This window comes from Pezoporus occidentalis, unplaced genomic scaffold (assembly GCF_034315485.1).
Source record: "Pezoporus occidentalis ecotype Australia unplaced genomic scaffold, CSIRO_AGI_Poc_V1 ctg159, whole genome shotgun sequence".
Taxonomy (NCBI): domain Eukaryota; kingdom Metazoa; phylum Chordata; class Aves; order Psittaciformes; family Psittacidae; genus Pezoporus; species Pezoporus occidentalis.
Genome location: NW_026913415.1, coordinates 1,179,379 through 1,195,685, shown reverse-complemented (window position 1 = coordinate 1,195,685; position 16,307 = coordinate 1,179,379). Strand labels below are relative to the sequence as shown.

Sequence of the window (16,307 nt, the reverse complement as noted above, 5' to 3'; positions counted from 1 at the left end):
GCTATGACACACCAGTGTCTCTTCTACCCAGTAGCGTTCCTATGAGATGTGCTTTGATGTGGGGTGTTTTCAGTGAATTACAGTTACCAAGAGCAGCTTATGCACAATAAAAGTGACCATAAAATAACAGTTGCACTTAACTTCACACCACAATGACTTTTAAGTGTTGGGGTTTTGTATTCCAATGAAGCTCTTGTATAGAAGCATCCATGATGTGAACCTTGAACTTCAGTGCCTCAACCTGATTGATGGGTTTTGTGTTTGGTGAGGCAGCTGGACTAGAGGCCCCTCAGAAATCCTTTCTAGTCTGAATTCTCTGGTTTATAACCTCGAAGCTGACTGCTGTGTCCTTTCTCCATCCATATGTGCAGAGAGGTGTCTCTTGGCTATGTGGGACATACATCCGGGATGGTCACACAACAGCAGAGGCTCCGAACCCATTTACTTAAGGACTCTCTGAATTTTACTTCAGCAAACAAATGGAATTAGTTTGTGCATGAATATTTTTGGGTGCCAAATGAATAAGGTTTCCTAACGCACAGAGACAGTAGGACAGTTGGTCTGCACTCAGAAAATGTTAATCATTATGTTCGTGGACCTGGAGAAAGTAATCCTCAGGTTTCCCCCCTCTGAAATGATTCCAGTGCTCCATCATGGGCTCATGCATTTTAGATGATGCTCTCTGGGTAAGGTTTTCCTCTGTAGCAAGTCAGAACCTACCTTCAGCTGTTTAAAGCTGCAAGATGCCGTTGCAGGAATTAATTCCATGTGTTGCTGCAGTTCTCAGCATCCTTATAGATGGTATAGGCTCATCTGGCTATTTGATACACATGTCAAAGGGCTGGGCTTTAAACCTGCTTCTGCAGTTGGCTAAAGAATAGGGGAAAAATAGACAAAAAAAGGGCAATTTCTTTTTAGTTTATGGAACTTGGGTGGAGTGTTCTGGGGACTTTAGCTCCAAATTGTGTGATGGGCACATGATGGTTACTCCTCAGTCAAGACAGGGAATGCACTCTAAAACTTAAACTCATCTCTTATCAGTGAAGCGATTGTGACCAAACCCATTTCTAATCAGTGGTATGATTGCAAGCTGTGCCCTCCCAGTGATGTGAGACCATCAGACCTGCTAGATATGGTGGGTGAAAAGAGGCAAGGTGCTTTGGTGCTCTCTGTCGAGTTGAGGTATCTTCAACTCCTCCATCTGGAGTACTGGCTCTCACTTCTTTGTTTTATTTCAGGTACCTCAGTGAAGGTGAGCCTGGGAAAGAAACTAGCCATGAATTAGGTTGCCTTTTTTCCATCCTAAATGAAGAAAATGTAATCCTTTGAGAAAGTGATGGTGGTTTTTTCCACCCTCAAAACGTTTATCGCTTCATTAACACCCTTCAGTGAAGGAGAAGGTGTTAATAAGACTGGTACCAGTTGAAGTAAGTAGCAGCCACCTGGAGCTTGGCTTTTCAAAGCCTGGATTGCAGTAGGAGAATGCTGAGGGGGGAGAAGAGCAGCTTCTTACTGCAGTTTTCTTTGGTCCTCTGATGCGAGTTCTAAATGAGACTGCTGCCATGAAATCAAGGTGAAAACAAAGCTATAGTTAGGACAGAGCAAAGCCAGCTGAGGAGGACTGCCCAAGATCATCTGGGCTTTCATGTTTTAATGAAGTCTTTACAGCTAGCACTTAGGTTTCATCCCCTTTCCTGAAACTGCAGTTTGTCTTGGTCCAGCCTTGGAGCTTGGATCCTTAATTCCACCTCAGAGATTTATCGAGTCAGATGTGCCAGTGGTGGTAAGGCTTTGCTTTCTTTGCCTGGGCAGAGCCTAAGGGTACTTAAAACATCATTCCAGCTCTTCCTGTTCTTTTTGAGGAATTAAAAAGTGAACCTGCATAATTCAGAACACCAATTAGGAAAAAGGTGTGCAAACAGCTTAATGAAAGCTTTTACCCTAGTGCCTATTTTTGGTGGCAGAACGTTGATACTAAGGGTCTAGCATTTGCCAGAGTAACATATCAGGAGCATTTTGGGTCTATAGGGTGTATAAATAAATACAGATATATAAATGAATACAGGACATAAAAAACTCCACTTTGGCAAAGATATTTGGCTTTTTGCTATTCCCTTTAGGAAAGGCATTCCTGAATAGGGCGACATTGGCCTCTTGCTGTTTACAGGATGGGTTTCATTGTAATTGTGACCAATGTAAAGTACAGTCCCCCAGTAGTCCATGTTTTATCTGTGTATTGTGAAAACGGGGTTCATTTTTGCACCAGCTTTGCAAGCTCTCTTTTTGAGCTCTGAACCTTGTTTTCTTTCTTCATGTAAGTGGAATCCACCACAAGATAAAGACAGGATTGGAGCATTACCTTGCTCGATGGAGACATGCACCCCCGACTATTAAACTCGCTTTGTTACCTCTGTATTCCTTGTGGTTGAAAATATCCTTGGAAACACATTGTGTTTCCTTCTTTTGGGTCACCTCTGTGTGTTCTCGTACGTGTGTCCTGCTTTGAACCTCTCCGAACAGCCCCTTCTGCTCTTGGGCTTCAGAGCTTCTTGTTCCGCAACCTTTGCAGACTCTGTTTTTGAGACAGCCTCCCCTTGCCATTTGATGGTCTTGTACTTCTTTTCTGCTTTGATATTCATGCTTGATACACATAAGCCCAAGAGAAATAAGTTTGTTCTGCATCACTGGGGCTTTTTGCAGTACCTGCATTTTATTTTCACCTGGTTGTCTCTCTTTGCTGGACTGGGTTAACATTTCCTTTCCTCAGCTAGCAACTTACCTGCTTTTTCTTAAGGCAAAACATAGCTTTGGGGTTTTTTTTAACCCCTTTCTTTAGACCAGACTTAAACTTGGGGACATTGGTATTCTCCCTGCTTTACTTCTCCAGTGCCATTACAATCAATTCTATTGTAACCTAGTGCATCTTGTGTTAAGTGTCAGTAACAAAAGGATATTTAGATCAATAGCTCAATCGCTTCTGCAGCTCAGGGCTGATACTGTCAGGCACTGCTTTCTGTATGTTCTTATGCTGGTAGCAGCCTAGCATATTGGTGTTACAATAGCTGTTGATCTCTCTGTCAAGATCCAAATTTGTGTGCTCATCCTAGGAGGTGAGGAAGTTGGGGAAGCCTTTTGGTCATTGCATGACTGGTTTTAAGCTATTCAAGGGGGCTCCAGCTAAAGTAGGACTCAAGCTGCTCTACAGGCTTCTGGAGTTTGTCGAAATTACAGTTAGATGTTTCCGCATGCTTATAATGTGCATAAATTTAATCCTCCAGTTCCATCATCACGTCAACAAGAGGATAAGTCTTGTTCCTTCTCCCACCTACACCTCTTCTAGAGGAACTCGGTTGCTGCCTCTTCTCTGGCTTGTGCCAGTGAGGGCAATAGGTGCAGTTGGAAGGGCATTGCTGGTATGTAAAGCTGAGAACGTAGCTTGGCTTGGCCTTGCCTGCGTTTGTCCAACAGGTAGCTCATAAGTACTGGCAGAAGAAAAGCGACTCTCTAAAAGGTGTCTTCCATTAGTAAAGCCTCCTCAGTGAAATCGAGTTGCTCAGGAGTGGTAAAGCTGTGCTTTTGTGCTCCTTTAAACTGTCCATCTTCAGGCTCGCTGTCCGCTCTCCTCTTCTGACCTCAGCATTTGGCCAACATGGAGCTTTTCCAGCTTTCTGGCTCTCCGAGGCTGCTGTACATATCTCTCCTACTGCATATGGGATTTTTTGGCTGGCTCTGAGCTTCTCCCCCACTCCCAGTTCAGGTGCACCTGGCTTTCAGAATGCACTTTTTCTCCAATTAGATTTAGTGGTTCTTCACCAAAATACGCATTTTACTATGGGGGGATTGCGAATGTGAGGAGCCCTGCTGGGAACTGGATTTCATTAGCCTTTGGCAGAACTGTATGTGGAGACTAACTTGTTTCTCTGCTGTTAGAGCATTAGTCAATTGCTTTCCTCACCTTTATCCTCACAGTGATGGCTGAGATCAACTTCTGCAGTGATTTAATGCTGTTGCCACTTACTCTTTCTGTCCTGCATGCAGATAACCTTCAAGGAATAACAACAAAGTTATGATTAGTTGGAAAGATAATGGTGTACTTGAGTAGCTGCACCTTGGACCACAGCGTGTGATACTTCTTGCATTGTGGTATATCATGAAGACCTCTCAAGCCCCTGGGAGAGATGTTTAACAACAGGTTTTCCCTTGTTCTTTATGCGTAATAGCAACTGGCTTTAAAGGTATCCCAAACCTGAACAACCCTCCCCTTCAAACACCTTTGAATGAGATCTTGCTACATAACAGAATAACTCATTCATGACTATAATGCAGAAAATACAGCTGCTGATAGAATGAACAGTTACAACACAATTTTCTTGTAAACCCTTGAAGGTGCTTATTCCTATTGTACTTGACATTAAGGGTTCACTGCAGATTTGGGCTATTCTGCTTCTTCCTTCTATATGATCTTAAGGTATGATCTGTGGATTATTGCCTCCTTCCTCCCCTTCCCAAGAGCCCTGACCTTTGTGAGCTTTCCAGTGTTGGCTGCAGTTTCGCTCTGCTCTTGTGTAAAGGGCTGACACTCATACACCGACAATGATTCTTCCTACACTTTACCCTTTGGGAATCAGGCAGCTGTAAATCACAAATCAGGGCAGGTTTTCAGTTTGAAATGGCTCCAGTATAATCACTTTAACAAAACCTTGACCTCTTGGCTTGATCTGTTTGTGTTTTGCTATGTATTTGTTCCCTTGGTGCTCCTGTCTCTAGACCAGAACACGATAATAATGAGGCAGCAGTACTGTGCTTGGAGAAGACCAAGTAAGGAAACTATTGGGCTCTGAAAGCCTCTTATGTAAGCAATGAAATCTGGAGAGTGTCATTTTCTGTCTGGTTTTGAGCAATAATGGAAATCACTGACAATTGCCAAAAAAGCAGGAGCGCTTTACTTCCCAGGCTCCTGTGGTATTCCCTGTAATACGTAGCCTTTTTTCCCTGTTATTCCTCCCTTCCTCAGAAACATGTCTGCTTGGAACTGGCAGGTTTCAGCTCTTTTGCAGCTCCTAGCTAGAGATCTTACTGGGAAATGGCCCTCTGGCAGATGTACAGTAGCTGCAAGCATCGCCTCCGCTTACTGATGCTGTTTGATGTCTTGCCTTTGCTGTGTTCTGAATGACTGAAATGAAGAACATTAACCCCAGCCCTTTGTAATGCAAAGTGTTTATTAACTTGTATATGAGGCTTTTCTACTGCTTTCATTCCCATCTGTCCATTCAGGATTTTACTGTAGCCTGGAATACCTTTTTTGAAGAGCACTTTTACCTCTTGCTGGGGTGGGGAATGCCACCAAGTGAGCACCATGGTCTAGTGTGAAGTGCCCTTGCCTTTGGCAGGGGGTTGGAACTGGATGAGCCTTAAGGTCCTTTCCAACCCAAATGACTCTGTGATTGTATGAAAACACATTTGTGTGTTTTCTTTGCCATCTTAATGTGTGCTGATAACAGGGTTGCTATGATGACCATCAAGCGTTGCATTGAAATATATCATCATCTGAGATGTTTTTCAAGAGGATTTGAAGTGGATGGAAATGTAGGTTTAAAACTTCAACCTGGGGAATATTTTCTGAAGGGGCCTATTGCTGAAGTGGTCCAGTTTAATCTTTTTAGATTATTTTCAGGCTTTGTGCAGAAGTTACAGTACTTTTAAGAGCTTAGTGAATACAGAACCAGATTCAACCCTGAAAGCTTTTGACAGCTTGTTTTAGTCAAATTACTGAGACTGCTTTTAATAAGAGGATTTACAGGACTTCCATCACTCTCTCATGCCACATATGTCTATTGTGTACCCCAGCAGGAGTGCAGCTCATATTATGTTAAAATATGCAGTTACAGCCTTTTATCCCCGCTACAAAGGCCAGGCAAGGAGGTGTTCTTGAGGAAGTGGTTGCTTAGTAGCCAGGACAGCTGGAGAAACAGGATTGAATTAGGATTTGGGATCACTTGGCCTTTGACTACAGGGGTGCATTTCATGATGCATCTTTGTGACAATGAACCTGTAGAAGGTGGATCCCTTCTTGAGCATCTTCCCTGAAGTGCTGTCATCTCTTTGGCTCATCTCAGTCTTATGGTGGAAGGCAGGAGAAAAACGCTTTGGTATAGGAGGGAAAAGCACTAAGATTTGGAAAGAAGATAGTCTGTGTCCTATGCCAGTGCTTCAGCCTGTTGTGTCTAGTAAACCATGTTGAGGTAGATGTCAGCCTCTCTGTTTGATTCCTGCCTCTGTGGGAATACAGTTTTCCTATTTCAGCATCCGTTGAAATGGGGACAGTCCAGCAGAGCAAGATCATAACCCAGGCTCCTGTGTTACCTCGACCAGCAGTGTGAAACCAGTGTGATCCTTGTTAACCTCAAGAAGCCACGACAGTGGTCTTAGAGCAGTTTACTACCACGAGCAATTAGAGGCACTTGTAGTGCAATAGCTTTTCGTCTTTCTCCCTGCAGCACTGGATTATTTGCTGTAATATTTGATCACAGAGCTCACCTCCTCTAGTGCTAGAGTGTGAGGTTGGAGCACCCCTGTCAAATGAGGTTGTAATTGAAACCATTTCTGAGGTTAATACTTGCTATTTTTTGAGTGTTCTTGTAGCCGTTCCTTGCAGCTACAGCACAGTTGCTCTTCAAACAGGACTGTGCTGGCAAGGAACAGGCTGTGTGTGTACTCTAGGGACTCTTGGCCTTGTTTTCTTGCCCAGATTATTCTGTAGAGATCCATCTATGGTGCAGACTTCCCATGTAGTTGTCAATGTGCAAACGTTTCACGAGCGTGGCCACGCAATGGGAAGGGGAATGCTGTTTAATGAGTGCACATCAGAAATCTTACCGAGGCTTTAACCTTTCTGTGTTCTAATATCCATTGAACTGCCTTTCAGTCCTCTCCCTGAAAATAAGCCATGAATTGGAGGAGAGGGATGACACAATCTGAGGTTTATCAGCTGTGTGGCACTCTAACCCTGCTTGCTGAAGGGAGCACAGCAGTATATGACAGGTTTGGCGCATAATCTGTCTGGCCAGCTGTATTCTCATCCTGTAGTTTGAGGGGGGGCCTGCTGGGGGAAGAGTCTACCTTTAAGGCAACACTGTTTTCAATGGATACCTTGGAAAATAGGATTAAAGGACAATTTAAGATGTCCGTGCTCTTAACACAGCTGGTAAGTATTGAAGGATTCCATGCCATAATAAAGATATTTTGGCCTGATCACGAATGTCAGCTCAGCATCTTGTTTCAGAAGGCAAAAATCATGTGCTCTGTCAAAATACCTTTGATGCTGTTGATTTCCCAGCTATCAGAAGGGTATTTTGGCCTCTGTGTGTATATAGCACTTTACCATAGCAGGTTGTGAGGCTTCTGGAGCTGTGGTGGTCCAGCTACTTCAGGAAGTAGGTCACTTGGATGTCGGGGAATTCCCTCCCTTGGAAGTCCAAAATAGATGGCAGGAAAGGTCAAAGCAGGGTTCAGAGTCATGAGCTGTGCAGGCCAGAAGGTGAAAGTTTTACCCTTTGCCCCCTGTGTAGATGGGTCATAGGAAGCCAGAAATCCCTGCAGAGAAAAGCCGTCTGGCCATGAGCACTCAACACTTGCCAGTTACAGAGTCCACGCAACTGAAAGGGGCTTGAAAACCCATCAGTCTGCTTGGAGGTACCTCCGAGCTGGTGTGTGCTGCAAGCACAGCTGCCACGGATGGATCCCCCAGTGTGGCTGGAGAAGCTCTTCATGCCATGAAGCCATGCTCCAAACGGGAGTGGGCTGTTCCAGACTACCTCCATCCACCAGTGCCCAGGGTTGCGCTTTTCCTATGCAAGTTGTGTTACTGTAGATGCTAATGTCTCCTCTAACTCTTTGTTTTCTGCACCCCATTGCTTTGTTCTTTATAAGCTCTTTTGTTTTCTGCCGCTCTGTCACTGCGTTTCTGCTGCCCCTCCCTCTAGCTGGGTTTGTCAAGTCGCCCATGTCAGAAACTAAACTCACGGGGGACACCTTTGAACTGTACTGTGATGTGGTTGGGAACCCCACTCCAGAGATCCAGTGGTGGTATGCTGAAGTCAACCGGGCTGAGTCTTTCAAACAGCTGTGGGATGGCGCTCGGAAGCGCCGTGTCACCATTAACACTGCCTACGGGGCGAATGGGGTGAGTGTGCTGAGGATAACCCGCCTTACCTTGGAAGACTCTGGGACTTACGAGTGCAGGGCCAGCAACGATCCCAGGAGGAATGACTTGAGGCAAAATCCCTCCATAACGTGGATTCGAGCCCAGGCTACTATAAGCGTCCTTCAGAGTGAGTCCGGCACCCTACAGTAGTGGCACTGTAGTATCTAGAGGCAGTCTAGTGACCCTCACCCTCCTGTCACCCCCCCATCCAACCCTCTGCTCCCTTGTGCTGTTGTTCTGAACCCAAGACTGCTCCTTTACCTGTAGTGCTGCCGTTGTCTGCCCTCTGTGTCTCTTCTCCTTAGGATCAAAGGACTTGGGAAAAATCTGTGGATTAGTTTCAGAGCTTCTGTGTGAAAACAAGCCCAGTGTTGAATCTGTGTTTATTCCCTCCCCCTTAGTGTTATAGTAGGTTTCTAGTCCCCCTAACATTGGCTTCTCCATGAGTGCCTTCATATTTGATTTGTGTTCTTCCCAGGTCTAGCCATTTCATTTTGATTCTGTTCTCTGGGAGTCCTCTCTGAATGCCTTCTCACATGGTTTCGGTTGCATATATGCTGCTGTACAACTCCTTCCCTTTCAGTTACATGTGGCCTTTAATGGTGAGATTTTTCCATGAAGTCGTGGTGTTTTTTCTCCTTTCTGAATTGCAGCATGTTCCTGGTGGCTTCTCTGATGCAGCAGCACTGAACTGATGTAGCACTGAACCTGATGCAGCTATTTTTAACCCAGCCTATGAAAGGAAAGGGGGGGGGGGGAATATCTTCCTCCCCAGTGTTGAACTAATAACATTTAGGTCATGATCTTCATCTGAGAAGGCAATTTTGGACAGCAGAAAAAGCTTTCAAAAGCAGAGAATATAGTTGACCCAGAATGGCTTTTTTTGTTCTTTATTGTTAGAAGACTCTCCTGCATTCAGCTCACTTTTAAAGCAGTCCCAGATGAGCTTGGACATTTATATTGCAGAGGTAGTAGGAAGAACCCAGTTTCATTTTGCGTAAGGTGTAAAACTCTTGCCTTCACTAACAAGAGGAAGCAAATGTCTAATGAGTTATAGGTAGAGTGAACTAAATGTGCAACATGAGCATGGGGTTACAGGAGAGCTTGCTTTCTCTGTGATGAGCTAACATGGCAAACAGTGTAGGCTTTATCTTGTTCTTGCGCTCTGTGCCTAAATAAACCTCTTCTGTGAGTACCCCTTTGAGATTTGTCTGGGCACAAAGATGCCAAACTCTGTAATTATGTCTCAGGTTTTGGAACACCTTTAAATATCAACCCAAAACTCTTTCCAAGATGTGGTGCTGCAGTCAGTGCTGCCTGGATCAGAGACCTTCCCTCTGGGAAATGGAAACAACATGGATGTATATGGAAAACTTGAGAGGAAACCCAAAATGTGGACTGACGTGTGGATTTAAGTGGCACTGGGTCATTCAGCTCAAACCCACTCAGCTTTCAGTCCTACTGCTTGGTTCCTCCTTTGCCCTTTGAGGTCCCAAAGGATTGGATGTGTAGATTACTTGCATGACCTACAACAGCAAGAGCTATGTAATTGGAGGAAATGATACGACCTTAAGACAAAGCTGAAAGATTTGTCTTCTAGGAAGTATTGTCTCCTGGACATCCCCTCTGCCCCTGTAAGACCTTTAGCTCTTCTGGAGCGTGACAAGCCTGGTGTCCTGTGCTCCCCTCTTTGTGACCAGTCAGGGTCAGTAACCTACTGAGGGAAAAAATCCTTTTCATATGAAAAGCCACCATTTGGGATTGAATTACTGTGAAGATGTCTCCATATGGAAAGTGGGTTTTTCCTCTCTCAGGCCTTTGATACTAACCTGCTCCGGGGATTGGAGTTTAACCTTTCATTTACTCCCCAGTTGCTATCATCTTGTTGCACCTGATGCTAATTCTGAAGTGTGTGTTGTGACTTCATTGCCAAGTGCCTTATGCCCAGGGTAATTCTGCTGCTTTGTGGTTTACTCTTGTACTTGAACCAGTTACTTTAACGCTTTAACTCTGTAACACTGCGTATGAGACCAGCTTCTGCTTGGGAAACAGACCACTTGGACATCAAACTCCTGCAACACCACGCTGGAAATGGTGATAATGGGAGGGAAAACAGGTTTCCGAGCTGTCCCTGGAAGGTGGAGACCATCTGAAGCTGCCCAAAATGTCTCAGCTGTGCTATTGTGTGTGTGTGACCACGATTTGTCATCAAAATGGGAATTTGTGATTAAACACATTGGAGTTTCCAGCTAACGATGGCCAATTTGCTGCTGACTTCACATGGCATCACTGAAACGGAACATCAGATGTATCAAAAGAGCACTATCCTTTCAGTCACAGCTTGTCTCAACTACCAGCATTTGAATGCAGAGAGGCCAAGTGCAATTTGATTTTGAAAATCAAGTTTTAGCCCCAGGCACAAGCATCTGGCTTCTGTCTCATTCCTCATTTAGGTGAAGAATTTCACTTACTGATGGGGGGTTTGGCTTGGGTTTTTTAACTTGAAAACCTGATCTCACATAAAATGGGCAGTTTGAGTGGTCTGTGAAAGAGACTCTTCAGCATTTTGCTTTTTCAAGTGGATGTTCTTTGGGTGTTGCTGTCCCAGTAGTATTCCATTTGCAGTTTGTCCCCTAGAATTAAATGAGACTACAACAGCCTGATTGCTTGTTATTGAGCTCAATCAGAATACCATAAATTCAGGTAAAAGATGTAAAGGAGATTGCAGTTGCCTGTGTTTTCTTCACCTAAAAGTTAAAAAGCTGCAAGTCAGGCACAGGAAGCCCCAGCCAATTCCGGCACAGCAAGCTTGGGAGTGCTAAGTGTTGTCTGGACATTGCAGCGTAGCAGAGATGTAGGTAAGAGCTGCAGATCCAGGCAGGTTTTTTTTTTTCAATGTTCTTTGTTGTTTTGTATGGTTTTTGTAGGGTTTTTTTGTATGTGCATAAGGCCTGCAGGGACAGGCCAAGGGGAATGGCTTGAACCTGCCAGAGGGGAGACTGAGATGAGCTCTTAGGCAGAAGCTCTTCCCTGTGAGGGTGCTGAGGCGCTGGCACAGGGTGCCCAGAGAAGCTGTGGCTGCCCCATCCCTGGCAGTGCTCAAGGCCAGGTTGGACACAGGGGCTTGGAGCAAGCTGCTCTAGTGGAAGGTGTCCCTGCCCATGGCAGGGTTTGGAGCTGGGTGAGCTTTAAGGTCCCTTCAGCCCAAACCACTCTGTGATTCTGCTTCACCAGTGTTGAGGCCAAGGAGTCCGCTGTCAATAGAACATGAAAGCAGATTCCCATTGTCACCCCCCTTCTGGATTAAGTCTTTAACTTTCCAGTTTATGTAGGGACTAGGTCCAGGTTTTCTTAGTGCCTTTTTCCTGGTGCTGGCATTTGTGCAGCGCTCTGATGGCAGCATGTGTGCTTCCTGTTTCCAGGATCCCTACAGGCTGGTCGCTGCTTCAGGTTGTGTCTCAGCCCAGCACAGACAGCATCAGCATCTCTTCCAGCAGCACTTGCTGGATGTGGTGCTGTCCTGCCGGGGACCTCCTCCTAAAAGGAAACCACAGCACTTATTTTGCAGGCTACAGGCTTGGAGACCCTGCCTTGAGCATCCAAGGAAAAAAACATTTATTTTCTACCCCATAGGACCCAAGTATGGGGAAAATGAAGCAGAAACTCAGTTGAAAGTACATGGTAATAGCAAAGTGTCAAACCCCCTCCGTTACTCCAGCACCTGACAGTTTTTCTGCACTGAAATGATAGTCCTAGTTTTAAATAGATGTGAAAAGAAGCTGTGTAGCTGAAGAAAGGGGGAATAGATGCACAGAACTGGAACGCCTTTGTCAGGTTATTCGTAGGTGAATATTTTTATTCCCTGCCTCCCCGGGCAATAGTCTAGTACTGGACCATTGGCTAGATGAATGTTTTATGTTGAAAAATGCCATAGTGGTATTTTCCACTTCCCCTCATTCTGTTTCATAACTGGTGTTCCAAGCACTTTGCAGATGAATATCCAAAAGGCTGCATGGCTGTGACTAAATTTATATCCCAAATATGTTACCAGGAGGCATAACTAAATGTACAGCATGAAAAGCCCTGTGCTGACTTGCAGAAGTGACAGAGGTTCATCCCTGCCCGACTTCCTCACCTGACCCAGCACCATGGGAGCGTGGTGGGTGAAATGAGCAGCAGGTAACAGCTACCTCTTTGGAATTCATTTCACCCTTGGAAGTCGTGAGATGCATCAAAGGAGAGGACACACAGCAGCACTGCCATGGTAGATGCTGCTATAGCAGCGGCCTTTAGCTCAAGCTGAACTATAGCTGCTACTAAATGTGGGTATGTTTGGAAGGCTGATAGCAATACTACATTTCCTTTGAGCTCTGTCATCCTGGGATAGGTTTCTGGGATTTACAGAAAACTTGACATGAGACCTTCAATAAAAAGGTCTTTTTTTTCTCCAAGTTTGGGAAGAAACTTGACTATCCTAAACTCTCATCAACCTTATTTGTTAGAGGGTAATAGCCATCTACACAATCTTAAGAGAATGTGGTTATCAAGTAAATGTAAGGGCAGTGCCCTCATGCCAGTATTATCACTTGTGAAAGGCTGTCCCCTAAAAAAGGTGAGTTTGTTCCCAGGTAAGGCTGTAATGTGCCACAGCCTGGCTTCAGTGCCTGTTGCAGCTGTCACCATGTGTAATGCCTGTGGTCTGCTTGTGCAATGAGGCTCACGTTTGCTTTATGCTCTTCATAAATGCTTAAGGTTACTTTAGACATGAAATGGTTCCAGACTCTGATTTTAACATGGTGCATATTCTTACTTATTATTTTTAAGGGCTGCTTTCAGCCATTCTTCATCAGACTCGTGCCTTGTTCACACTCGGATTTCAGACATCAGCAGTTTTGGGCCATTTGAAATATCTTGCGTTCACAGGATGTTTTCCATACGTAGACGTGAGCCTTTTTGCAGGAGGAAGTTCAGAAATATTATTCAGAAGACTCTTTAACTTCTCTATAGAAAATGGGTTTATTCCTAAACCTCAAAGTAGAGGAACCAACTTGCGGCCAGAAAGAAGTTTATGCCGAAGGCCTGGCTGGTCTCTTATGTGTGGTCACAGGACATGCGTTTTTCCATGTCACGGTCAGTAGTGTTGAAATAAGCCATTGGTTAATGGTGTTACACAGGAATCTGTGGTGATGTTGAATATTAAACAACCTCAATAATTCCCTCTTTCCCATCTAGGAGTGCTGATCCATAAGGTGTTGCCTTCACCAAGTTCTATTGTGACTTCCTTGCTGTCTCCCAAATTAGTGCACTTACGTTCCTTGTGTAGTCTTTTTCCCTTCCCAACTCCCCCTTTTGGATTTTAGACTAGCGTGGCACAGTTGCCAGGGAGGATTTGTGGCTATTTAACATGTCCTTTGTTTCAGAGCCCAGGATCAATGCCAGCGAGGATGTAGTCATTCACCTGTACGGTCCGGCTGTCACATTGCAGTGTAACCTCACCACAAGTCCCAGCCCCCTTTCTGCCAGTTATTGGGTGAAGAATGGAGAAGAGATCCCTGGCACTAGAAAACCTTCAAACACTACAGAATACAAGTAAGTCCTTTCGGAATCATCTTCATGGGAGAATGATAAACCTGGTAGAGCTATGGCTTTGGAACACACCTTGGGATTCCAGGCTTCCTGGTTCAGCTTCACAGTGGTCAGATGAACAGAGCTGATCTGCACTAGAGGTTCCACAGAGTATGAATAGTGCTGAAAGAAAGATTCTGGGAAGTTTGTTGACTTCAGTATATGTCTAAAATGAAGATGGATCTGCAGCTGTGCATCTTCATCACAGAGGGAATCCCAGCACACAAATCACTGCTGAATTCAGCTGGCTTAGTCATTTTCTGGGCTTGGGAGATAAACTCTGTGTTCTGTGAGTTGTCAGGTCACTACTGTGAAACGATATCACATCTTGATTAAGCCATTGCAGCTGTATCGCTCATGCTTCTTATTTGTCAGTACTCCATGTTTTCAGCTTTAATCTGTTCCACATGCACATGTTCTGGCTTTGTCCCTACCTTCCATCTAAGGGTGTGAAGGAGAACAGAACATGTACAACCATCTCTTCTGTTCCACTGTAGAATCAAGTATCACAGGCTGGTTTGGGTTGGAAGGGACCTTAAAGCTCCTCCAGCTCCAACCCCTGCCACGGGCAGGGACACCTTCCACTAGAGCAGCTTGCTCCAAGCCCCTGTGTCCAACCTGGCCTTGAGCACTGCCAGGGATGGGGCAGAAATCCTTGGAGGGTTTCTGTATTCCTGCAGTGGGGCTATCTTGCCATGGAGTTGATGAGAGCCATGTGAAGCTTGCTCTCATCTTGAAGTGGTGCCATCAGAGATCTGTTTTGTCTGTGCCGTTTTCTTGCTTTCTTATTTTGTCCTTCCGTTTCCTTCACTCCAGGCCAGCAGGGATAGCAAATCCAGCTTTGTGGTCAGTGTCAAGCAAAGATGAAGAGCACTTAAGGAATGTTTTAACCATTGGGTAACTCATTCTTTGGAGGCATTAGACCCCTTCTGACCCTCCTACTCAGCTCTTAACACCAGGACGAGGTGCTTATGTCTGGTCAGGGCCCACTAAGTTATATATAGTGCTTGTTGTTTAACGTTCCTTGGCTGTACAGTGAAGCAAGGAAACATGCCTACACACTCAGTGGGCTTTTTTCCATCTAGCAGAGTACTGTGGGCTCTTTACCACGCTGGTGTTGCTTCTTGGTACAGGATGAAGAGATATTCCAGGTTTTCCTTGCCTTAGCAAAGCATCCTTTCATCCACGGGATTATGGAAGTGAGGTTTGATTCTGATAAAGCTGTGTTCAACTTTTCACCTTTTGCTCCCACTTCAGCTCACCTTGCATTAGCTGTTCAGTTTTGCAGTTAAAAAAAGTCTCAATTCCATAATTCCATCTTGTTACTTCCTGCCTCCAGTGTTTAACACTGGGGCTGAGTTTTGAAGGCTCTGCTTTCTTATCTAGCAATTAACTTGATGAGTAGCTTTGTCCAAAAGCACCAGTTTGAGTGGTACAAGAGGCGTTTTGCATCACAGGCACTGAAAATTGCATGTTATTATTCAGGGAACTAAGGATCAGTCTGACTTCTTTGCAGGCTGTTCCAAGCCAGGGTGGACTTTCCCTTCCAAATTCCTTTGTAAAGGAAGGATTAGACTTGTTTTCAGTTTTCACTTCCTGGAGAAGAAAGCAGTGAGATGGGCAAACCATAAAGTCCCTTTGTTCCTGGTGAGTGAAGGGGTTGCTGGACCACACTGCAGTCACGGGGACAGCTTGAGGAACGGGTAGATCTGCCCTTGCAAAGTAAAGCTTGAATTCCTGATCATTTTTGAGCTGCTTTGCTGCGTTTTGTGGGTTCAGGCTTTCTGTGGCATCTTGTTGCTGCAGATGATCACACAGTTTGATCTGTTTGTTAACTTCTAGTTTGAGTTAGTTACTCTTTAAATCTAGCACTACCAAATCCTGCCTGCGAGGATCCATGCAGGCAATGGCAGCATAGATGTGGTTAAAAGAGGAGATTTAACACCAGCATTGGTTAATCTTTTGTATTCTCTTAATTTTCCTTTAAAAAGTTTCAGGTTCTTGGCTTTTCAGTCATTAACATGCATTGGCTGGCTGTAAAATGTTGTTAGTACTCGAAGGTCAGTGTTGTTTGCCATCCAGAAAGCTTCAGAATTTATAGGTGCAACTACTTACTTTAAACCCCTTGCTTCAGACAGCATTAGAGATGGAATACAGTGTTCTTAATTCTTCATTCCACCTTGGTGGAGCTGTTCTTGCTGGAAAGCAGCTAAAATCAGGATGTTCAGAGTTAAATCTAGGGCTTTAGTTCAGCATTTTAATGACAAAGGGGCAAGAATTGTTTGTGGTGTATTATTGTACAGGCGGAAGGTGCCTGGAAGTGGTTCAGGCCATCCTGTGCTTTCATTGCAGACTCTTGTCTGCACTCATCATTCGGAGGACAGAAGTAGTGAGTTCTTTGCAGACTTCTCAGCAGTTAATTCAGACTTCCTGAGCTAAACCAGTCCAGCCCTTGGGGTTTATTTGTAGCTCTTGTTTC

General features: G+C 44.7%; 1 protein-coding gene across 2 annotated transcripts in view; it reads left to right on the top strand.

The window, feature by feature from the left end:
- The window catches only part of NPTN (neuroplastin), a 57,760-nt gene that overhangs the window by 17,433 nt on the left and 24,020 nt on the right, over positions 1-16,307 (top strand). For both annotated transcript variants that reach the window (XM_062612135.1, XM_062612134.1), the window contains exons 2-3: positions 7,983-8,330; positions 13,624-13,792. In XM_062612135.1, coding sequence (XP_062468119.1) covers positions 7,983-8,330; positions 13,624-13,792 — 517 coding nt within the window. The remainder of the gene's footprint in view (positions 1-7,982; positions 8,331-13,623; positions 13,793-16,307) is intronic.